We start from the raw sequence: 24,434 nt of genomic DNA on the forward strand, positions 1-24,434 counted from the left end.
TTTTTACCAAGGCTGCCAGGTACCTCGAGAACAGCTCAGCGGCAGGCATGTTCTGAGGTTCACTGTGTAAATGTTACTATAACTGACATCAAAGCTTCCAGGATATGGTTTGGACTAACTTACATTTTATCACCCACAAACTATAATCACATGTGTTTATTTTGAGGCAATAGTATGGCAGCCAATTGGTAAGATTCAGATCTCTGTGAGCATTCTGGCGGGAATTTTCTTACTGACAGCCGTATGTTCTGATTACAGTGATTTTAACGTTGTGCTGTCCCCTTGCCCATCTTGGGGAGAGGGGCAGCGGGATCTGGACAAGAGCTCACCCTACCCCAGCCTAACTGAGGGCTGTACTTGGCACAGGTACCTGTCCCCTGGCCCACGAAGCCCAGCTGAGGCAAGTGTGCTGTCTTGGTCACTGGTAGGTCACGACCTTTGGAGAATGAGGTGAGACCCATTTCTTCATGTTTACTCTCAGAGATAGCACTCCTGACCTCACACCTGCCAATCCGTGGCACAGTGAGTCTGCAGGGAAGAGCAGGTCCCCTCCCGTGAGGAGTGAGAACCTGTTTGCCCTAAAAGAGGCCAGAGGATCTCTGGAATGACAGGCGCCCGATCTCCCCAAATGTGCACAAGGCCAAGCAGGCTTCTGCTTCTTGTCCACCCTGGTGGACCCCAGGGTTTGGGGGGGAGGGCGGGGGGCCTCCACTGGCCTTGGGAGGGGGGCTCCACCCACCCCTCCACCTGGACTGAGGCCTTAGTTTGCAATATTACATGCAGCATGCCTAGCTGCTAAGAAAAGGAATTGAGAGAGCTAACTGGAGAAAATGTTGAAGGCACTAGGATCAGAACCGAAGGTAAGCCAGCAGGTACAGGTGTCTGCAGTGCAGCTGCCGGGAAGGATGAGCTAGCCTTGGCGAAGGCCCCTGCAGCAGGGCAGGCTCCTCAAGATCGGCAAGAGCTGTCAAAGGACTCAACACGCGCTGCGACCAACAAGCACGTTCACCTTCTGGCCACCTTTTGGGCCATGGGGCTGATCCCCACCCAGGCGGGTGCTCCTTCCTGCATGGAGCCCCCAGCACCGGTCCACACATTTCTCATGCGCCAGGTCTGTCTACCCTGTGCAGGTGAGGCTCTGTTGTCTCCTCTTCTCCTCTGTGGTTGGTGGAGGGTAACATCCAGACCCTTCCCAAAAGCAGCCAGCCTGGGACTGGACACAACACAAGCTAAATCAGCAATATGCTCAACGGAGACGTCCCTACATGGAAACAACCCCCAAATACTTTCTCTATCTCAAGTCTCTGAGGAGCCGTATCCTTATGGAACTCTGTACAGGGGATGCAGAGGGGAGGGAAAGGCTGTGTAGAAACTCTAAGCAGGGGATGGAGAAGAGAAACAGAACGGAGAAATGGTAGGGGCAGTGGGCATGTGCTGTGACCCTGGTTGTCTATTTTAGAAATCAGGTGACTGAGCTGGATTTCTTCTGGTCACTGAGTCGAAGGCAGCCTTATAAAAATAAATTCAGGTAAGGGGCTCTCCTTGAGTACAGACAAACCCTGATGTCAACCAACATCTCTGAATGCTCTTTACAAATCCATTTTAAAGGAAAAGATTGTATTTTAAATTTATTAATGCTGACTCAAAGGACTCACAATCAAAGAAGACTTTTAGTAAAATAACGCAAGCATCTCCTTTTTAAGTCCAGATCCCCACAGGTAGGATCTCTGTAAGCAGGAAAGCACCGCCCTCTAAGACCACCTCCGCCCTGAGACAAGCCCACAGCATGCACCCAGGAACCAGGAGTGCTGAACACACAGGCAGACTCAGCAACATGCAGGGCGTAGGCCAGGTCCCGGGGGACTCCCACCGCCTGCCCCGATCTCCTTGGCCAGCTCACAGCAGCGGCAGCCGGCCAGACCAGCCTGGCGGGAACTGTGGACAGTGAGAGACCCCCTCAGCTCTGAGAACAAAGAGCAGGCAGCACTAAACCAGTTACCTATTCATTTCAAGATCGTTCAGGCGAGCAGAGAGGTCCTCAAGGCGGTTGATTTGTTTGTGGCACTGGCTACAGTAAAACTCAAAAGCCTCCTCAGTGAGGATGCTGTGCAGCTTGGTGGCAAGCTGGTCGGTGCTAGAGAGAGGAGAGGGGTCAGGTAAGAAGAGAGCCAAGTCCAGTCGGTTCACCTGCAACTCCCACAGGGGAGGCCGAGGGGTCGGCAGGATGCAGAGCGGCCAAGCAAGAGCAGATTGTAGAACCAGCTGCGGAAGACTCTCACTTTTAGACTGTCAAGCCCACCTGCTTCACCACGGACCCCCTGGAGCCTGAGCCACCCCCGCAGGTGAGCTGCACCTGCCTGAGCCACAGAGGCCCCTGTAGGCACCTGCCCTTCCTGCTCAGGCACCTGGGGAACCGCCAGCAAGGCCAACAGGTTCACTGTAAAACAAATTAAAAACCCTATTTAGCCAGAGGTGACTAACACACTGATTTCTACTTTGCCAAAAAACACAAATATGATACCAGAGGAGACTTTCAGCTGGATTTTTACTTACTGTTTTAAAACTATTTTAGTAACTGCTCTAAAAACCACTAGTATCAAAGAACATGAATGGTCAATCACCACTAATTTTGCCATTTGAAAGACCTCTGTTAAAAAGTGAGAATTTTTTAGCTCAGGTTTCCAGTTTCTGGTGATGCTGACTGACTCTTCCTGCTCCCAGGGGCACTGGGCAGATGGCCAAGTAAGTGGGTGAGAAGACACTGCCCCTCGCACATCAGGACCCAAAAGCTCTGGGAAGTCAAGTTGGAAGTTTCATTTAAAGAAAGGTTAAAAGTGAAACAGAATAGGTTGCCCAGAAGCTGCACTTTGGACAGAAACAGTGAAAATACTGGACATGAAACAGGGACAAACTAAACAGACAAGAGGTTTTTAGAAATACTTTCAGTCCTTCAACCTTTTTTCAAAGCTATCATAAAGCATATATAAGGGGACTGCTCAGAGTTGGTGTGCAACAGCCCCTGAGACTCAGCAGGAAGCAGTGAAGCACAAAGGCACTCTAAAGGGGTTCCACTTATGCCATTACTGCGGGGAGGGCCTGGGGAGTACTGGAGGAGGAGGGACCCCCAGCAGCTGGGGCTGGACGGTCCTCTCCATCCCCCCACCCTGGGCACTGTTCTCCCAGCACTGGTAACAATTTGGGCAAAGAATCTCTGAGTCACTGGTTTCAAGAGACTCAGTTGCTGCTGTTGTCAAAGCTGGGGAATTTTCAGAAACAGGAGCAAAGGGCAGAGGTGGCTGATGTGGACAAGCCATGCCAGCAGGTAAGGGTCTCCCCTGAGGAAGCAAAAAGATAACCAACAGGCCCACGCCCTGAAGGGCTGAGCACAGAGGAAAGGCCATCAGGCCAAGGGACATCGTGCTTTAGAACAAAACTAAATGGACTCTGTTTTTTCTTGTAAACTTTCTCACAGCCCTAACAGGAAGCTGACCTGGGAATCACTGGCTCTCCATGAGCAAATGTCTCACCCTTTAGATGCTACAGTTCAGTTTATTCAAACTTAGAAGCTTCCAGACAGTTTTGGAACATCAGATAATTATAACAAAATCAATCCAAAGAACCCTGGGTGGTGGAGAAACCCCACGTGGGTCTGCTGCAAAGCACAGACCAGGCAGTGGGGCCCGTGCCTGCTGAGCCGCACAGATCCACAGGGGCCGGGGAGTGCCTGTGGACGACAGACACTTCAGCCAGCCTTCATTCAAGGGTGAATTTACACATTCTGAGTGTGATTTTATTTAATTCTATTACATCACATAAAGCACATTGTCTCTTACCAAATCATGAACTCAAATAGCAATCTCCCTACAATTGAGGGAGACCAGCTGTAGGGAGACCAGTTCACAACTGAAACGTGAAGATGAAGGGAGGGCCATCGGCATGGTGCCAGGGCTGTTACCTGGGGGAAAGAAAGGCAGGGCCGCCATAGATGTCCCCACCGTTGCAGAGGGGCAGGGTCTCTGGGGACGGCTGCCCCTCACTGCCCTCTCCGTAGTCCTCAAAATGCTCCTCACCACCGATCACTGTGACGACGGGCTGGCCATGAGAGTGGGACCTGTGGGATGAGACAGACAGACCTTTGGCCCAGCCACAGCCCTGAGCTGGGATTGTGCTGGGGTTGCCAACAGAAATGTTGCAACATATGGGCATATGCTAAGAAAAGGGAGACAGACAGGCAAATTAGATTTTAACAGGGTAGGGGCCACTGGGGACAGATCCACCTTTCTTCTTCAAATTGAAAAGAGCAACCCAGCACGCACTGGCAAGCATCAACTCACTCTTTTTTCAGAACAACGACAGGCTTAAAATTTTCACCTTTAGACATCACTACAAAGGCAGGGGTCTCCCAAGGACAGTGGTCTCCAAAGGACAGGGGTCTCTGAAGATCAGGGACAAGTAACTCCACAGGACAGGGGTCTTTGAAGGACAGAGGTCTCCAAAGGCAGGGGTCTCTAAAGGCAAGGGTCTCTCAAGGGCAGGGGTCTCCTGTCTGGCTGAGAACTGATGACAGCTACATGCATCATGCCCGACCACGCAGCTGGGCCTGGGAAGTCAGAGCTCTCCTATGTACTCCCCAAACCAAGAACTCAAGGGCAACAGAAAAGGGTAAAATTTAGTTACTATCTAGCATCCTTGCCAGACATAAGCTTTTCAAAATATTTGGTACCCCAAACACCTACCACTTCTTAAAAACAAGTGGGAAAATAAAATAACATTCCTTAAATTGGACATTAAAGCCAATGACAACAAATCTTAAGGGCGAGAATTGTTGGTTATATAACACAAAAGGTAACGTTTGGAAATTTTGCCAAAAAAAAATAAGGGCACACTTATAATTTCCCAGATTTGTGTTTTCTTCAGCTTTGTTTGAATATCTGACTCAAATTAAATTTAATCAACAGAATTTACCTACCTTTAAAAATACTATGGCAAAACTGGCATTCTCATCTCATTGTATTTTGTCTTTATACTTCAAGATCACAGCTGTTTTCTTCCATCCACTCATTGCTGCCCCAGTGCAGGCTCCATTTCCACAGCACAAGAGGTGCCCCGAGGGTGCACTGCCCGGGGCTGTTCTCCCTCCCTGACTCCTCCTCCTTTTCCTTCTCAACTTTCTTCCCTGAGTGCTCCCCATCACCACACTCCCTTAAAATCTGAAGGATTCCATGGGCATCAATGATGCAGGGAACAAGCCTACAGTGCAAAGAATTAGCAAAGCCAAAAGCTGGTTCACTGAAAAGATTAGTAAACTGATAAACTAGCAACAATGACCAAGAAAAAAAGAGAGGAATGAAAAAGAAGACGTCACAACAGAGTGTTCAAATATCAAAAAGATCAGTGGAGAATGTAATGAACAACTTTATGCTAATAAAAATAATCTAGATGAAATGGCCGAAGTCCTTAGACAATACAACTTACCAATCTGACGGAAAAAAAGTAGAAAGTTCAACTATCTGGTATATATCAAATAAACTAAATGTATCACTCATACCCTGCCTACAAAGAAAAGTCTAGGCCCAAATGGCTTCCCAGCAAATTCTTCCAATTTTTTTTTTAAGGAAGAAAATCACCCATCTTGAATGTCCTTAATTTGTCTACTTAAAATACTTTGCCCCCAAGAACGGGAATGAGACAAAGAAGCTGCTATTAGCACTTGTATTAAGGCTGGTACAGCAAGTCCCACAGAGCACATAAGGTTAAGAAAATTGCAAAAGGCACAAGCCTGGAAAGGAAGAGATAAGGCCCTCAACACTTGCAGACGACATGGTGGGTATATGGATACAGCAAGGCTACTGATACTAGGTTAACACAACAATCAATCTATTCTTGTATACAATAACAAGCAAAAAGAAATGGAGCAATGTCACTGTTCATAGTAGCATTCAGACACCTGGGAATAAATCTAAACATGAACAAAACTTGAATGATGCAAAGAGAAAACTATTAAGATAATGAGATAAACTCTGTTTACGGACTGAAGACCCAATATTGTGAAGATGCTGACTGCCTCCAAATTAACCTACAGATCAATCACAACACCAACCAAAATCCCAGCAGATATTGTTTTTACAGAAATTAACAAAATGATTCTAAAGTCCCACGTGGAAATGCAAAGGACCAGAACTATCCAAACCAGTCCCGAATGACAGCTGAGCTAGAGGACTTAGAGTGGACACCATGATCTGTTATAAAGCTGGAATAAAAAGACAGCGCAGTCTTGGTACAAGAATGAACAATGGAATATGGAATAGAATAGAGTCCAGAAATATATGCACTCACATGTGGTCACATCACACAACAAAGGACACTGCAGGACAGTGGAAGAAAGATGTCCTCCCTTATACTGTACAGAAAAAGACCCATTCCAGACAGGTTGTAGATCTGCATATGTAGATTAAAAAGCTTTTAGGAAAGCGGAATTAAACATCATAATGATGGTAAAGTAAGCAAAGTTCCTTAAATAGCTCACAAAAAGAACTAACCATAAAAGAAAATTGATAAACTAGACTAGATTTTTAAAAAATTCTGCTTCTCAGACACTCCCAGGAAAGTGAAAAGACAACCCACAGAGTAAGAGAAGATGTTTGCAATACACATATGCAATAGTGGACTCATACTTAAAATATATCAGGAACTCCCACAAGTAAATATGAAAAAGACAGACACCCCAGTAGAGGAGGCAAGACCAAATCCTAACCACTGCCTGACTCTGAACAGTTTTATTGAAGCACAGACACACTCAGCAGTTCCTTGAGCTCTCTGTGACTGCTTTTGCACGACAGCAATAGAGATGAGTATTTGTGATAGAGATCAGAGGCCTACAGAGACAAAACTATTTTCTATATGGCCTTTTACAGAAAAAGTTTGCAGAACCTTGCAATAAACAAATGGGCAAAAGACTTGAACAGGCACTTCACAAAACAAGATCTCCAAATGGGCAATGAATATAAGAAAAGGTGCTCAACTTCATCTGTCATCTTGGAAATATAAGAAAAATGATCCTGCAGTACCACTGCAAGCCCCCCAGATGCAAACATGAAAAAGGAAGCAAGGCCAAGTGCTGAGGAAGGCAGGGTACCCATGCACCACTGGGAATGCAAACTGTTACCCTATTGAAAACCATCTGGCAAGAAATACTAGCACAGAACATATGTGAACCCAACAGTCCAATTACTCCACTCCTAGATATGGACCAGACCACCAGGAGACAGGAAATATTTATAGCCGCTTCATTCATAAAACCAAAATCTGCAAATTGCCTAAAGGCCCATCAGAGGGAGAAGGGTATAAAAATGTGCGGCATATTCATAGACAGGAATCTTCTAATAACCATAAAAACGGATGATGCGCACAAGAGGAAGGCGACTCTTACAGCCCTATTCAGTGAAAGAAGCTGAACGTGGGAAGGACATAGAATGCGGAATGCGGGCCACGCTGACATCAGGGACAGTCAGAGGGCTCCGCCTGACCAGCCAGCTAGCTGTGCATCATGATGTGTGCACATACCTGTAGGAGTCTCATACTTTAATTAAAAAGCAAAAACAACAACAACAAAAAAAACCCCAAACTGTGAGGGTCAAGCCAAAAATGAAATGAAATGAAATAAGCAAAATAAAACAGAACACTTCCATACCTGCCAAGAGTGATGGCTTTCTAGATCTTATTCAGGCTTCAAATGCCCCCTTGCCCCCCAGGGCACCTCCTAACCCTCCCCTCTCCCCTTCAACCACAAAGAGCTCCTTGCTGGTGCTCAAAGACAGAAGGCTGAAGACATTTCTGGGGGCAGGGAAGGAAAATGGGTAGTCTGTAAGGGCGGGGGATGAGCTTGGGGATTGCAGTGAAGATAGATAGGCTCTGAGACACTGGCAGAAGACATTCATTGGATATGGTGCCAAGGTTGTGCCCTGCTCCATACGAGAGAGTGAGTTAAAAGTTTTCTCCTAGAATATCTCTACAAACAAAGAAGTTGTGCACCTTTTAAAACCAGGCTCATTTGGTGTCAGTGGGATGGTGGATTTCTCCTAGCAGGAAGTTGCTGTGATGGGGGTCTCTCGGGACCAGTGGGTGTGGGAGAGTGAAGTGGACGTGAACCTCGCTCTAGGAAGACCCTAGACCATATGCAGGCATCATAAGGGCAACTCTGCCACATAGCCTTAAATGAGAGAGAACTGCTTCGATGACCCAACTCCATGGAATCTCTGTGGGGGGCCAGGACAGCTGCTACGGACCTGCCCGCCAGCAGCAGCAGTGCGCCAGGGTCGGGCTCCTCAGCAGTGTCCAGGCACTCGGAGGGCACAGCTGAGCCCCCCGCGCTGTCGGCGTCGCCCTCGTGCTGCAGCTCGGCGTGCACCAGCGTGCTGGTGTCCTCGTCCGTGAAGGTCTCGCACTCACTGTAGGTGCTCTCGGAGCCCATGTATGCACTGTCGCTTACCTCGGCGGCCTAGGAGAGAGGCCCAGAGCGTCAGTCAATGCCAGCCTGCAAGGACAGCAGCACGTGGCATGGCCCAGCCACTGAAGCCTCGAGGCCCGAAGGACAGATTAGGCATGAGAGAAGTCCCTGCTGTATGTCTAAACAGAAATATTAACTTAGAAAACAGAATGCAATGTTTTCTAAAAATGAAGAATTGATACATGACCAACAAAAGAAAAAATTATTAGAATAATTTTTAAAGTTAGTTACATCAATATACTTGGAACAACTGCAAAGCATCACAACATCACATGACAAATTTCAGCAGAGCCAAGCTCCTTTGGTGGCTTCCAATCTTTGAATTATTTCTATCTGAGGAGTTAGCATTCAAGAAGCTAAGCATATGCACTTATTTTTATTATGGGACATTTCTTTTTTTTTTGAGAAGTTGCAGGTTTATAAAATAGTCATGCAGAAAATACAGAATTTCCAAATGATCCTCCCCACACAGTTTTTTTAACTATTACTACTTTACACTGGTGTGGTACCTTTGCTACAACTGATGAAAGATTATTATAATTATACTATTAACTGCAGTTCACAGTTTAATTTAGGGTTCACTGTTCATGTTGCACGTGTTATATATGTTAATTTTTATTTTAGTAACATATACATATAATCTAAAATTTTCCTTTAACCAAAATCAAATACATGCTTTAGGGCAGAAGTGTTATTTACATTCATAATGTCGCGCTGTCATCACCACCATCCATTACCAAAACTCTTCCATCACCCTAAACAGAAACTCTGCACCAATTAAGTATTAATTCCCCATTCCCTAACCCTGGTAACCTGAATTCTAGTTTCTGACTCTATGAATTTGCTTATTAGAATGATTTCCTATCCGTGAGATCACTCAAAGCGATGGCTTCAAGGTCCACCCATGTTGTCGCCATGCGCCCGCACTTCACCTCTTTCTACGGCACTGTGCACACATCACATTGTTTACCCGCTCCTCTGTTGGGAGGCATGTGCGCTGCTTGCAGCTTTTGCAAACTGAATAATTCCACTATGAAGATTGGTGTATGACTATCTGTTCAAGCCCTCGCTTTCAATCCCTTAGGGTACATAACTAGAAGAGGGATTGCCAAGTCATATGGTAATTCTATATGCACCTTTCTGAGAAACTACCAAATTGTCTTCCGCAGCAGCAGCAGTGTTTTACTTTCCATCCAACAAGGCACAAGGATTCCTACTTCTCCACATCGTTACCAACACTTGCTATTTTATGTATTTTTAATAGTGGTCATTCTAGTGAGGTGAAATGGTATCTCACTGTGGTTTTGATTTACAATTCACTAATGGCTAATGCCTCTGGGCATCTTTAAACATGCTTTTTGGTCATTTGTGTATCTTTGGAGAAATGTCTATTCAAGACTTTAACTGGGTTGTCTTTTTGTTGTTCAGCTGTAGGATTTCTATATATATTCTGGATATTGAACCCTTATTAGACTTGTGGCTTCCAAGTATTCTCTCCCATTCTGTAGGCTTTTTTTTAAAAAAAAGACAGTACATGATTTATTAAAATAGATGCTTTAATAAATACCACTCATTTGGCGATATGGATTCTACAGTGTTAGTTAAAAGTCAATCGGTCTCATGACTTCATAGTTGCACCTTGTATTTAAAATGCTTTCCTATGAATGCTTGGATATGTGGCTGAGCCAAAATTATTTGATTAATCAAATATCTGCAGGCTGTCTTTTTATGTGACAAGGTCTTCTGATGTAAAAGTCTTTAATTTTGATAAAGCTACATCTACCTACCTCTTGGTTTTGTAGCTTACGCTTTGGGTGTCAAGTCTAAGAAGCCATTGCCTAACACCAGGTCCTGAAGAGGCCTCCCTGCGCCTCATTCTAGGAGGTTCTACTTCTAGGTCTTCTGCTCAGTTCTTTCGCCCATTTGGTCACTCTTGTGCACACGGACATCCCATTTTCCCATCACCACTTGTTGAAGTCCCTGTTCTTTCCACAATGAGTGGACTTGGCAGCCTTGTCAAACATCAATTGGCCACAGGTGTGAGGATTGATTTCTGCACCCTCAGTTCTAGTCCACTGGTCTATATTCTGCCCTGTGCCAGTACCATGCTGTTTTGATTCCTGCAGCTTTGTAGTAAGTTTTAAAATTAGAAAATATGAGTCCATCAAATTCGTTCTTCTTTTTCATGATCGTTTCAGCTATTTGGGGTCTATATTAGTTACGATTCTCTAGAGAAACAAAATCAACAGGAAATATTCGTAAATATAAAATTTATAAAAGTGTTTCACATAACCGTGGGAATGTAGGGTCCAAAATCTGCAGGGAAGGCTGTGAAGCTGATGATTCCGATGGAGGGTCTGAACAAACTCCACAGGAGAGGCTCGCCGGCCAAAGCAGGAAGAGAATCTGCCTCTTTTGAATTCTCCTTAAAAGGCTTCCAGTGATTAGATTACACATCACTCATTGCAGAAGACACGCCCCTTGGCTGATTAAAAATGGAATCAGCTGTGGATGCAGCTGATGTGATCATGATTTAATTCTATGAAATGTCCTCATGGCAACAGACAGGCCAGCACTTGTCCAAACAGACAAACAGGTACCACCAAGTTGACACATGAACCTGACCATGACAGGGTCCTTTACTGTTACAGATGAATTTGATGACTGACTTTTCCAATTCTGCAAAGAAGCTGCTGAAGTTTTGACTGGTAAGCATAGGCATGTGCGTTTCTAAATTAAAAAGTCAACATAATCTGTTATGTACATTCAGGTTACTGCTTTGAAATTCAACCTGGTCTAACTTCAAAACACTTACTACAATATAAATAAATGATAGGTTTCTTCATGTGTTGATTGTTGAAGCATCTATTTTCTCAGTGACATACCTACTATTTTTACTCTTATACACCCAGCCCCTTGCATAGGGCCTGGCATAAAGTTGTACAAATAAATGTAAAACTGAAGAATCAGTAAACAGCCCATTTTCAATTTATAAACTCAACTTTAATTAAAATACAATTGCAAGTTAGGAAAAGTAGCCAACATCTGGTGCTCAAAAGATCCTGAGGTTAACAATTTGCAAACCAAAAAGGTTTCAGAAAAGTTACAGTTTTAGCTCGAAAGAGAGCACTTTGTACTTCACTTCTGGTACCCTAACAAGGAGACAGAGTGTGCTAGGACATGCTGTCAGAACAAAGCCACTTGCCCTTAGCCAAGCCAAGGTCAACCGGAGGGCACCATCCCCATCTGGAAGGGATGCGCAGGTCTGAGCTGACTGGCACAAGCCTCATGTGGCCACTGAGAAACCCAGGGCTCAGGCCTCAGTCCCCTATCCACCAGCTGTGACCCTAGGGACATGACAACCATTCTGAGCCCATTCCACTCATTTCTAAAACAGGGGTTAAGGATTCTGATTCCATAAAGAATGAACTTACAAAATTAAGGGAGATAACATAGGCAGGAGCTGTTCAAAGGTGGAATTTACAAAACAGTTAACTGAAGGACTGTGGGATAAACATGTCACTGGAAGAAGAAAATCCCGACTATTTGCTTATGATGCCAAAGAATAAAACAGGGAATGACATGGATCATGCTTATGCTCCATTCCAATGGAACGTTCTATTATGCTACTTACATTTCCAAGTAAAAATACGAACTTCCTTAGAATCTAAGGCAAATAAGCAACTCATCAAGAGCACGCCATTCAATATCTGAAACCACGAAACTGTTTAAGAGGACATCAGCTCTAGTTTTCTTCATTGTCACTAAATTGTTCTCTTTTTCCTCGAGCAAGAGCTCCGAAGCAAGGCCCAGAGCTTCCCACCACCCCAGCACCTCTGGCCAGGTAGATGCAGATGAGTGTGCAGGAACTGAGACTGGGTGGTCAGAGCCAGCAGGGAAAGGCTGGAATGGCCAAAAAAGCAGATGGGGTCTGCATGTCAGAATCTGGGCAGCGGGAAAAAGGACAGTGGAAAGCAGGAGACAAGATCCCAAGCAGATAGAAGGAAATGATCAGAGGGAGAGCAGTCACTGCCTCCCACCGACAATACTTATCAGCAGATCAGGTCATCTTTGGTCTTTGTTACCAGGACTCAACCCAATGGACACTAAGAAGACCTACTGCAGACTTCTAAAATGTGCAATTATCAATAACGTCAATCAAAGGCCTGATTCAGCTAACCAATACAATGCCCAAAGCTCCTGAAGGACAGTGTTGCTCCTGGTCTGTGACAGGCCACACAGACACCTTCTCTGGGACAGCCACTCGGTCCCCATTACCCCATTCCTCCCCAAAGGAGAGGCAATAAGGGCCACCCTAGACTAAGGGGGGATATTTTTCCAAAGACTTTCAAAGAATGGCTTCTTGCAAGTATTTTAAACTTGAGCCTTAAAGTCAGCTTTTAAAAAAAACCAACGGCCCATTCCTTTATGGTAGGTGTGTGATGGTCCTCCCCAGCATGTGTTGTCCATGATCTGACAGGCAGCTCAGCCATTTAAAAGAAGAAAACAGCTCTTTCTTCTTATCAAGCACAATTCACAAAACACTGCACTGAGTTTTCCTCTCACCAAAGAAGGAAAGGAGGTGGCTCAGGCTTGCAAGCCTAGTTATTTCACTATACCAAGAATTCACATCAAAATCTTGAACCTTCTGGGCTAAAGGCCTGGGCTGCCTGCAGCTTAAATCCTCCTTAGATCTTAAAGGAAACAGTTTGTGGCCAAAATAATTCTCAAGAGGCCCAGGAACAAGGAGGTAGACTTCATGCAAATCCCAATTTCCCATAAATCAGCCATGCCCAACACACAGGCTCCATTTTCATCAGCTTACCTACCTTTCAGACAGATAAAGGAGGGCAACACTTCACTGCCAACCTTCAATCCCTCGTTTCTGAAAGTAAACCTCATTCCTCCCACACCACTGAGGAGCTAGTAAAGTGTATGTAAATCATACATACATGAATACTGTTTTCTGCTTTTCAAAGGATTTTGTTTTGGCCTTTACCCCATCACATGCCCAAATGATAAGCAGAGATCGCAGGGACCCCATTCAGCGGCACTGCTGTCAATATTCAGATGCCCTACAGGACTGCTCAACTGGCCAACCTCACTCAGCCACAGGCGGGCACCCAGGAGACCAGTCAGTCCCCTGAGGATCCTGACCGCCAAGCAAGACGGGGACTCAGGCCAGCCCAGTCTTCTGTGCAGTCTCTGCCCTTCCCTGTGCTGAGTCCCCTACCTACACACTCCCTCAAAGTCTGGGCCGCAAGTTTGCTTCTATTAGTAAAGGCCACTCTAGCAATGTCAGCAGGCCACGTGGTTTCTCAGGGAAATGAGGCAAACATTTGCCTTTGAAGAGAGGCAAAAAATGATCTGATAGCATTGTACATTTGGTTCAGAGGGTAGGGGCTAAAATACAGCACACAGATATGCCCCTATCAATTTGTATTTGCCCCCTAGAGAGGACCTCGCTCAGCCCAGCAGCCCACAAGTCTATGCTACCAACTTCTAAAACCTGTACAGATTACAGATTTTAAGATGAACTCACGTGAAAATCAAAGGGCAGCTCAGAAAATTACACCCTGTGTCAATGTTCCATTCACTGGTTAAAAGTTAGCTAAGCTACCAACGGGCAGCCGCAGGAACCCTGTGTCTAGAGCAATGCCAGCATAGAAACCTCTGCTTGCTGGCTCCTGAATGTTCAAGCCACTCTTCCTTCTTCCCTGCGCTTTTCTCTTCCACGGGAGAGCAAACATCAGACACAGGGAATGTTAGCTTCCTGCCAAGGCCAGTCTCTTCTTACCCTCAGATGCAGGACTGGCCGCCTTGATGGCCAGGCTAGGCTGTGCACACCAACTCCCAGAGAGGCTGGAGGCTGCCTTTCCGCTTCACCAGCAGTGCTGAGGGACCTCTGATCGGGCAGTGTTGCGGGCTTCTCTGAATTGGCAAAGATGTGGTTGTCCTATCTGCTAGTCATGCTAGGGTTTCTGCAAAACCTGTGTTTCTGTTTTCATCCGAAGGAACACTGCCACCTTGGACAAAGTTTAACTGCTCCCAGACATGCTCTATTAAACTCTGCTGGTGCCGGTAAGGGTGGGGGAAGCAAAGTTCAATAAGTATCCTTACTGAGTTTTCAACAAACTAACTTTAGGTCTAAGAACAGAGTGACTTTTGTCTTTGACTTTCTAACTTTTCTGATAACAATTTGTACAAAAGACACACTTGCCAGTCATTTTACTAAGGTACTCTTCTCTCCAAAACCCAGTAGTGGGAGAAGGAGGGAGGAAAAGAGAAAGCACAGTAGAAACAATTATTTTGTGATATCAATCCCATGTTTCTGTCTGTGCTGGGTTCTTCCTGTGCCTTTCCACTCTCTTCCAGAAATCCTGATAAAAACGTGCTTTCCCTCATGGCCTTCCAGCTTCCTAGAAAAGGCACTTTTCCTCATTCCCATTCCCACAGAGTTAGGGGCAACTCTTCACTCATCCCCTCCAAGTCCCCTCCTCCCTCCTCAGACTCACCACACCACTAACTTTCTTCCAAGAATTCTGTTTCAAGCCACAAGCCAAAAGGACAACTTGGGAAAACATTGGGACCTTCTAAAACCCATCGAGTTCCCTGGTAGGAAGACAGTCCCTGAAGAACTGGGCACATCACTCCGGACCAAGATATTTTTTTTAACAATATAGTGTTTTCATCAAAAACGGGTTCTGAACCAGAACCATTTTCAGAAAAACAATAAAAGTTTTACTTATCTCAGAGCATCGAACATGACGTCTGAGTTAACATACATTCTCCATTCAGATTCCTATGTGAAGTTTTTTTTTTTTTTAACTTTTTATTTAACTTTTAAAAAACTTTTTATTAAGCAAAGAAATGAAAAAGCAATAGTTTTCAAAGCACTCTTCAACAGGTGGTTACAGGACAGATTCCAGAGTTTGTCATGGGCTGCCACACGACCCACTCATATTTTTCCTTCTAGCTGCTCCAGAATATAGGAGACTAGAGGGCTTAAATACTTTTATATCATCACAATTGACTTTTTTTCCTTCTTTTTTTTTTGTGAAAAATAACATATAGACAAAAAAGCTATAAATTTCAAAGCACAGCACCACAATTAGTTGTAGAACAAATTTCAGACTTTGACATGGATTACAATTTCACAATTTTAGGTTTTTACTTCTAGCTGCTCTAAAAGACTGGAGATTAAAAGAGATATCAATTTAATGATTCAGCATTCATATTCATTTGTTAAATCCTATCTTCTATGTTTAACTCCACCATCACCTTTGTTCCTTCTATCCCTCTCTTTAAGGTTGTTTGGGCAATGGCAATTCTAAATTTTTGATACTGGAAGGGTTTGTCACTAACATGGAGTAGGGAGATGTGAGTATCGGATGTTCTGGAGAGGCTGGGCTAGGTTTTAGGACTTATCTGGACCAGGGACCCATCTGGAGATTGTAGGTTTCTGGACAGTTACCTATGAGACGTTTTAAGACTACATGATGTATGACCTTTTAAAAAAATAACCTTTCTCCAAGTTTCACTCCCTTAAAAATGACATCTGAAAACGCTAAAAGGAAATGTTCCTTCATTGTGTAAAATAATATCTAAAAATTCAGGATACACTTTATTATGGATAAAATGTGCCCACAAAAGGCACGTTTGGTCCTTAAACATCAGTCGCGTGGGTGCGGGCCCACCTGTACACAAGACTGCTCTGCTGCTCAGAGGGGCACCAGCTAAGGTGGCCCACGTTGAGTGGTGGGGAGTGGTTTGAATCCAATTTGGCTGAAGTCCCTACAAGCAAAATAAATTAGACAGAAGGAAGCCACAGGAAGCAGCCAGAAGCTGGAAGAAAAGGAACCCAGAAGGAAGAAGACATCACCATACGCACTGCCATGTGATGGAAAAGCCAGGGAACCCCAAATCTTGTTGGTCAGTCAGAAGATACCGATCCTAGGAAGAAACGGGCCTCTAGATTCCAGCATGGTGAACCAATAAATTTCTGCTCCTAAGCCAACCCATTGTGTGGCATTTGATTTAGCAGCCAGGACACTGAAGCATACTCCTTTTACATACTCTGAAAACTCAGATTCCTGCCACGTCTTCAGAAAGAGACAAGCACGAGACCTCTGCTTGTGTGCTGGGCTGGGCCAGGGTGTCACCGAGGGGAGAAGGGCCAAGATGTGAGGATGGGGGCATATATGTGGGGCCAGGGTCTGGCAGGACTCATGCCTTCTCCAAGCAGCCCTGGCAACAGGGGTAGGCAGTAATTTCAGACCCCATGGGCCTTTTATGAACTAAATGTGTAATGCCCCTTTACTATTCTGAGTGACACAACCTACTGCATTCATTCCTAGGGCTGCCGTAATAAATTACAACAAACCAGGCGGCTCAGAACAGAAATTCATTTTTTCACACTTCTGCAGGCTAGCAGTCCAAAGTCACACTCCCAGGTTCCAGGTAGACATCTCTTTTGGGATGGGCCACCCTCAATCCACTACAGTTCACACTTTGTCCCCCCCCCCACCAAATTCACATCCATCCCATGTCCATAATACATTCACCCTATCCCAACAATTCTAAGCCCCAAATCTCATCTAAATATCATCAGCTCACAAGTCCCAAATCTCATCATCCAAATCATCAAAAACAGGTGTTGGTGAGACTCTTGTTATGGCCCATCCAGGGACAAAATTCCTGTCCACCTGTGGATTTGCTCCCAAAATGTAACAGTGGGACAGGTATAAGATAAACATTCCTATTCTAAAAGAGAGAAATTGGAAGAAATAAAGGGGTCACTGGTCCCAAACAAGTATGAAATCCAATAGGGCAAATTCCATCAGGTTTCGAGGCCTGGCTAATCCACACTGTGGCCACAGCTCTGCCCTCTGGACCATGACTCGGTCACACTTCATGTCCAAGGCTCTGCCCTGAGAGTCTTTCTTCCCTTTCCTTGCAGCTGAGTCACTCTCTCAGCCCATTTCTTCAATGTAGAATTTTGGAAGTCCAACGTTTCTCTTCCACTTCTTCCTTTCTCTGTCAGTGTTTCTATTGAGTAACATTCTCAAAAGTCTTGCGGGTCTCCTGGGCCGGTCACAGGGATTGACACCATTAGAAAAAAGGCTCCTCTGTGGAGCTTTCCCCAAGAACCCCATGTCTACTCTTGGCTTCTGCTGAGAGGGTGGTCTGGACTCAGGAGTCACACACGTTTCCAACAGTGAGTAGACTAATTTTAGTATCCTTTGCTATCTGGACAGCCTGAGAATGCCCCAAATGATCAAGTGCCTTTTTCTTTTTTTTGTGCATAGCAGTTCCTTCCTCAATGTATCTCCTTCCTATTAAGTTTTACTATAAGAAACAAGGAGAGGGAGGCAGGCTTAGATCAGCTCTGAGCTGCAGCTGCATCTTGTACCCTCATGCTCCAGGTGCTGCTTGGACTTACTTTTGGCAACTTAGTTGTAATGCATCTGGCTCAGAACTCTGATTTACCAAACCTGGCCAAAATACTTGAAGATGTCAAAAAGGACTTGGAACCTTCCTGGCAATGTGGGACAGAAATCTGAGAATGAGCTGGGACTCAGCATCAAGGGATTGAGAAAACTTTCTCGACCAAAAGAGGGAAGAGACAAATGAGACCAAATAAAGTGTCAATGGCTGAGAGATTCCAAACACAGTCGAGAGGTCATCCTGGAGGTTATTCCTATGCATTATATAGCTATTACCTTTTTAGTTAAGGTATGTTGGAGAGGCTGGAGGGAAGTGCCTAAAAATGTAGAGCTGTGTTCCAGTAGCCATGTTTCTTGAAGATTGTAAATGATATAGCTTTTTCAGTGTGACTGGTGATTGTGAAAACCTTGAGTCTGATGCTCCTTTTATGTATGGTATGGACAGATGTGTAAAATGTATGGATTAAAAATAAATAAATTATAGGGGGAACAAATGTTAAAATAAATTTAGTAGATTGAAATGCTAGTGATCAATGAAAGGGAGTGATAAGGGGTATAGAAAAAAATAGGGGAAACGAAGGCTAAAATATATTGGGTAGATGGAAATACTAGCATTCAATGAGAGGGAGGGGTATGGGTTTTGGTACATATGAGCTTTTTCTTTTGTCTTTTTATTTCTTTTTCTGAGTTGATAAAGATGTTCTGAGAAATGATCGTGGTGATGACTATACAACTATGTGAAGGTATTGTGAATTATTGATTATATACCAAGAATGGAATGATATGGTAAGAATGTTCGTGTTCGTATGTTGCTGTTTAAAAAAAATTTTTTAATTAAAAAGAAAAAAAAAAAGGACTTGGATGCCCAGAAGAAACCCCTAACTTCCTGAGGCCAACTGCGGCTGCCTTTTGGATGCCCTGATTCAACTGTCCTCAAAGCCTTCTTTACCATCTGAACCAAAAGCTTTTGTTTTAATCTCCAGCCTCAGGAAATTTCTTCTTTGCTAACCCTGAGTTGCCTTAGAGCAAAAATGAGACCACAGGTTAAGAACTAACTACTCTTACTTTTCCAATGTCCTTACCTCTTCATCCTTCTTCCAGCAACTTGGAAGACTCTAAAACTGGAATTATGGCGATAAATTAGTAAACATGACCTTTAATTAGCACTCTCCTCTTTATTCTTTGGAATTTCTATTACCTGTTTTCAAGAGAAAAATTGAAGAGTTTTGTATAGCTCATCATAAACAAATAACGCTGATTTCACAATTACAACAATTATAATCGGTGCCTGTTAAGCATTTGGTACTAAATTATGTTGTTTAAAAGTAATTAACATCTAGAAGCCAGTTTCTAGTGAATTATCCACTTATTTTATATTGTTGTCAGGGAGTGCCACGGTTGCTAATTTAACCAATAAATCAATTTACTCTTCAAAAAAAAGAAAAGAAAGAAAGAAACAAGGAGACACTAGGCTGTAACATCAGCCTTTAGAAATCTTCTCATCTAAATATCAAAGTTTGTTGCTTACAAATTCTGCTTTCTACCCAACAAACACACTTCAGCCACTGTGTAACAAGGGCTGCCTTCCCTCCAGTTTCCAATAACACGTTCCTTGTTTCATTTGAAGTCCCCACCAGCAATATGTTCAACATCCATATTTCTATCAACAGCCTATTTAAGACAATCTAGGCTTTTCTTGTCATACACCTCAGAATTCTTCCAATTCCAGAGCCACACTCTGAAGCATCTGTCACAGCAGTGCTCTACTCCTAGGTACCGAAGTCTGCATAACTTTCTAGGGCTGCTGTAACAATTTACCATAAACGGGGCGGCTCAAAACAGCAGTAATTTACTCTTTCACAGCTCTGGAGGGAGAAGTCTGAAACCAAGGTGCTGGTAGGGTTGGTTCCCTCTGCAGGCCCTGAAGGAGCACTTGCTCCTTGACTCTCCCAGCTCCCAGGGGCTCCGTGCAGTCCCTGGGGCTCTGAAACTTGGGCTGCACCACTGCATTCTCTGCTCCATCTGCATGTGGCCATCTTCTCCCCTCCGCTGCACTTATATGGACACTGGTTATTGGATTTAGGGCCCATCCCAGTCCAAGCTGGTCTCATATTGAGATCTTTCATTTAATTACAGCTACAAAGACCCTTTTTCAAACCGTCACACTCAAAGGTAGGGGCCATCACTCGGCTCACTGCTCCTACCCGCACATAAAATATAAAATCTCCACACAAAATGCCCTCATAGTAACATAGGGAGTTTATGATGAAGTGTGAGCCTCAGTGTGCGAATGCTCAGGCATGACTCCACAGGAAGACGTGACAAAGGGCCCAACCTTCCCTGACTCTAGCAGCAAGGACCCTGCTCTACCGTCGGGAACATGCCTCCTCCGGACAATGGCAAGACAATAATCTGCCCTGGACTTAGGAAGCTTCCTGGAAAACTCAAAGTATGTTAAAACTGTACAGGAAATACCCCCAATTTCCTTGTAAGGGGAGCTAGGCCCTAAGCTCAGGTCACTGTAACTGCCCTTTCACAGAACAGCAGTTGGCCACACTGTCCTTGAGAATCCCCACAGACTTGTCAAAGATGCCCATGCCTCTCCCAGACTCTGCCCTGCAGCAGCAGCATACCCTCCCTGGGCACCTCGCCTATGAGTCCCAGGGCCAGGCTCAGCATCCCCGATGCTCCATACACACACAGGTGTGGCCCTCCCTCAGATGGCAGACACCTCAGGGCAATGTTGCAAAGGACAAGTGACCCCAGATGGCCTAGGGGGCTGCTGGCAGAAGACGGACAGACTGTCAGTACAGGGTATGACGCCTGCGGGGGTACTTGTCAAAGCAGGAAGCATAAGGCCCTGAAGGACAAAAGTGGGGTCACCGTGGTGCGTGAGGGTCCACAGGGACCTTCAGCAACTCTTTCATGGAACAAACTCCTCGCTCTGTGCCTACCAGGGGCAGAGGGGTCTCAGTCTCCCACCAGCTCATAGCCCAGCACTGTGTCCTGGTGCCTGCTCACTCAGCTATCACCATGGCCTTCCCAACAGCCCGTTAAGGCCTTGGGGGATTCTTCTTAATGCATTTTTAAAAGACAGAAGCCTTCAGATTCAGCCACATGAGGACCCCTCCTGTCTCTCCCCCTCCCTTCCTCCTCAGCCCTGTCTGGGAGCAATGCAGACAGGTGGGCAATATTGACAGTAACAGTGTCTTCTGCCTGGGCCCTCAGGCCACTCCCCCAATCTTGGTAGAGACCAGAAGCACCACAGCCACCATCACAGCTCTGGCTACACCTGTGGGCAGGGGTGAAGAGCAGCACACCTCAGACAGTCTGGCCAGACGTGAAGCAATGGCACAGAGGAGGCCTCACAGCACCCCCCATCCTTATGTTCGACAACGGGTCCCAAACCCTCCTTCTTCTCTTCACATCCATTTCCTACAGAACACACTGGCCAGGACCACAAAATAAAGGAGTATTTCTATTGCAGGAAAGAAAGAGGGAAAGCATCAAATTCCTTCTTAGCTCTTTGGCAAAGAAAAAAAAAAAAACTTGCCTCATAGGTAACAAAGTCATCAAAGTCCTCAGAGCAGGCCAGAGGCTCTTCCTCCTGGGCCAGCACATCGCCACCCAGCTGGCTCTCGGAACCTGCAGGGAAAGAAGAGCCAACACTCAGCAGCAAACCTGCAAAAGTCCTAGGAAGGGGCAGGGGCAGTTAGGGGACATGCCAGGTCAACGCCCTGGGAGAGGTGACAGGACACCAGGAGCCTGAGACAGAAGCAGCCCCGACTCCCCCAAGAAACCCATGCCCGGCAGGCTATGAAGGAAGAGTTGTGTGTCCCCATCAAAAAAGGCTTCCTGCCGGAATGAGAAGGAGGTGGTGTACAAGGAGAATAATTTCATTTTTATTTCTTGAAAGAACTGGACAGTATTGTAAAAGAAGAACAGCAAGATATCGAACCCCATAAAACCACCTCAGAGCTTTTAAAAAGTGTTAGGTATTAATCAGACTGAACTTTAAAAAACAAAAAATGGATGTTTAGGGAGAGACAGGTTGGTAAGACATTATGACATCTCATCCTGGAGAAGGGTCACAGGCAGTGATTTTCTTCCTTTGGTTACTATGTCTTCTGTGACAAACATCTCATTTTACGTAAGGACAGTTTTAAAGATAGACTCCTTGCAGTGGACAGGCTACCTGGAGTCGCGCTGGAGACACCAGGCCCCCAGCGGCAGGCAGCAGGAGAGGCCAACTCCTGCACTCCCTCAGGCCACTCAGCACCATGTGCGTCCCAGACAGCCAGGGGAGCAGGGCTCCAAAGCTTCCACCATTAATGTCAATTACTTATTTAAAATATACTGGCTACCTATAAGAGATTCAGCCAATTATTTGCAAAGTGGAGCTAAGTCTTCTGAGGGCCTCCCTACTCCTGGGAAAGTACTTCTAGATGGTCAGCCTGGCCTTCATCTGCTGACCAACTCTCCTGGGCCAGAGGAGGCCCAGAGAACATCCATCTCTCAGCTCCATGTATCTGAGCTACCCTGGAGAACAAAACATGCTTGTTGCCACGGAGCCCAATCAGGTCAGAAAAGCCAGTGGGCAGAATCGCCTTGGCAGCCCCAGGTAGCTGGGAAGGCAAGGAAACATGCTAAAGGGGCCCTCACCACACCCAGTGGCAGGACATGCTGTTAAGTCTGTCTGCTTTTAAAGAGTCTTCTCCATTTAAACAGAACAAAGCATTTCCCGACAACTGGGAGAGTTCAAACATTCTGGGTTTGGTGGGGACAAGAGGCTCTCAGCCAATCTGACATGTCTGTGCAGTTGTAAGACCCTTGGGCCAAGTAGCCTGATACAGCTTCTTCCTTGAGAGGTGGGGGGGCTTTGCTGCTGTGTGCTACGTCCTAGTCCCCTGGGAACCCAGCTAAGTGATGGCCTGGACGGGCAAGGCCAGCACTGGCTGTGGCGGGAAGGCTGACAGGCAGGGCCAGGAGCCTCCAAGCGTGCCCAAAGGCACCAGGCAGACAGCCCACCAGGAGCAGCGCCGCCTCTAACCTGGCCCCTTGCCCTCACCAAGGGGTCAAAGGGCACCCAGACGTTACAACACAAGTGTGATTTTGGTCTTATATTCAAGAGAACTGCAGCAGAACTACATGTGCTTATTTTTTTTTCCTGCAGGTACGGGGAACAGAAGTTATAATTTTTGGTTTCTGGGGCAGAGAGATGGGCCTCATCATCTGAGCGCTGTCGAGATATTGTAGAAAAGGCTAGACTGTCCCTGGCCTATTTTCCAACCTCTGGATGTTAATAGTTTCACCTGCACTTCTGAAAAATGAAACATGGAATCTAAAATCCTCAAAACACAACCTGTCTTAGACCCTGGCGACAATGCCTGGTCCCGATAGCGGGCCTTGAGGAAGAGAGGGACAAAACTAGCATCTTTATACTCTTGATGGGAACTTAATATAACATACCAATTTTCCTCTATAAGAACTAAATACTTTTTAATTAACAGGATATTTTAAATGTACATTTATCTTATTCTTTCAGACTGGGCAAGGGGAGGAAATAGCCTACTTGTAATGGCTCCTCCTCTATCTTATTCTATTCCTGAAGTCAAGTCTGGGGCTCATGGTGACATCTCATTGCACTTCCCTTCAAACTGGGTCAATATTCGTGCCACGTGCTGTTCCCAGCGAACGCACAGTGCATCTGATGGGCACAGCAGTTTTCGTGCAGTGGCTCTGGGCTTGGTCTGGGTTCAGTTCAGGGTTCCCACTCTTCTTTCTTCCAAATGCCGCACAACCCCAATTTCAAAACCGTCTCCTACTTGCTCTTACTCCGGTGTTATTCTCATTCTCCTATCCTAGTGAAATATGAATGATGAAGTCAGATCACAAACACAAGAGCAGAGACCTCAGCTCCCAGCACTGCAGGGCAGGGCATCAAGCCCAGCTGGGGGCACCCTCGACTCCATCCCTGCCCCCCCCCCCCAGCCAAGGCTGGGCTGACATTCCAGCACAGACTCCCTCTGTGCCACGGCTGGAACCTGGACGAGCAGAAGGATTATGGGGACAGCTGGAGCAGGGGGCAAGGGCAGGAAAGGGTAGGGCCTAGTGCCATCTCAAGGCTCCATCCTAAACCCCATCCTAAGCCCGCCCTGCCAAGTCTCCCAGCCCTGGTCATCCTTGCAGCATGCAAGGTCCACACTTTATCTTCCTCCCTTGTGCCTGTCACTTCCTTGCTGTCTGTGGCCAGTCTTCTCTGACCAGAAGGCTGGCTCCAGAGAATACTTCATGCTCCTGTAGCTCTCAGCTGTGCCCTTGCTGTGGCATCCCCTAAGCTGTCCCCTGCTAGGCTGGCTGCAGACACTCCCATCCCATCTGATTCAAGTTCCCCATCAATGTCCCCTCCTCACAGCCCACAGCCACCCAAGGACACTACTAGGACCACCCAGCCGTGTTCTAGCCGCTGACCAGGCCACACT

General features: G+C 45.7%; 1 protein-coding gene across 5 annotated transcripts in view; it reads right to left on the reverse strand.

Annotated features, from left to right (window-relative positions):
* Positions 1–24,434, reverse strand: part of RAB11FIP3 (RAB11 family interacting protein 3) — a 116,599-nt gene that overhangs the window by 19,961 nt on the left and 72,204 nt on the right. For 2 of the 5 annotated variants that reach the window (XM_077142321.1, XM_077142320.1), the window contains exons 3-5: positions 21,506–21,597; positions 8,286–8,497; positions 3,956–4,111 (exon numbers count right to left, since the gene is read on the reverse strand). In XM_077142321.1, coding sequence (XP_076998436.1) covers positions 3,956–4,111; positions 8,286–8,497; positions 21,506–21,597 — 460 coding nt within the window. The other 3 variants (XM_077142319.1, XM_077142323.1, XM_077142322.1) reach the window with 3 other exon arrangements.

Source organism: Tamandua tetradactyla, chromosome 23, assembly GCF_023851605.1.
Source record: "Tamandua tetradactyla isolate mTamTet1 chromosome 23, mTamTet1.pri, whole genome shotgun sequence".
In the NCBI taxonomy this organism is placed as follows: domain Eukaryota; kingdom Metazoa; phylum Chordata; class Mammalia; order Pilosa; family Myrmecophagidae; genus Tamandua; species Tamandua tetradactyla.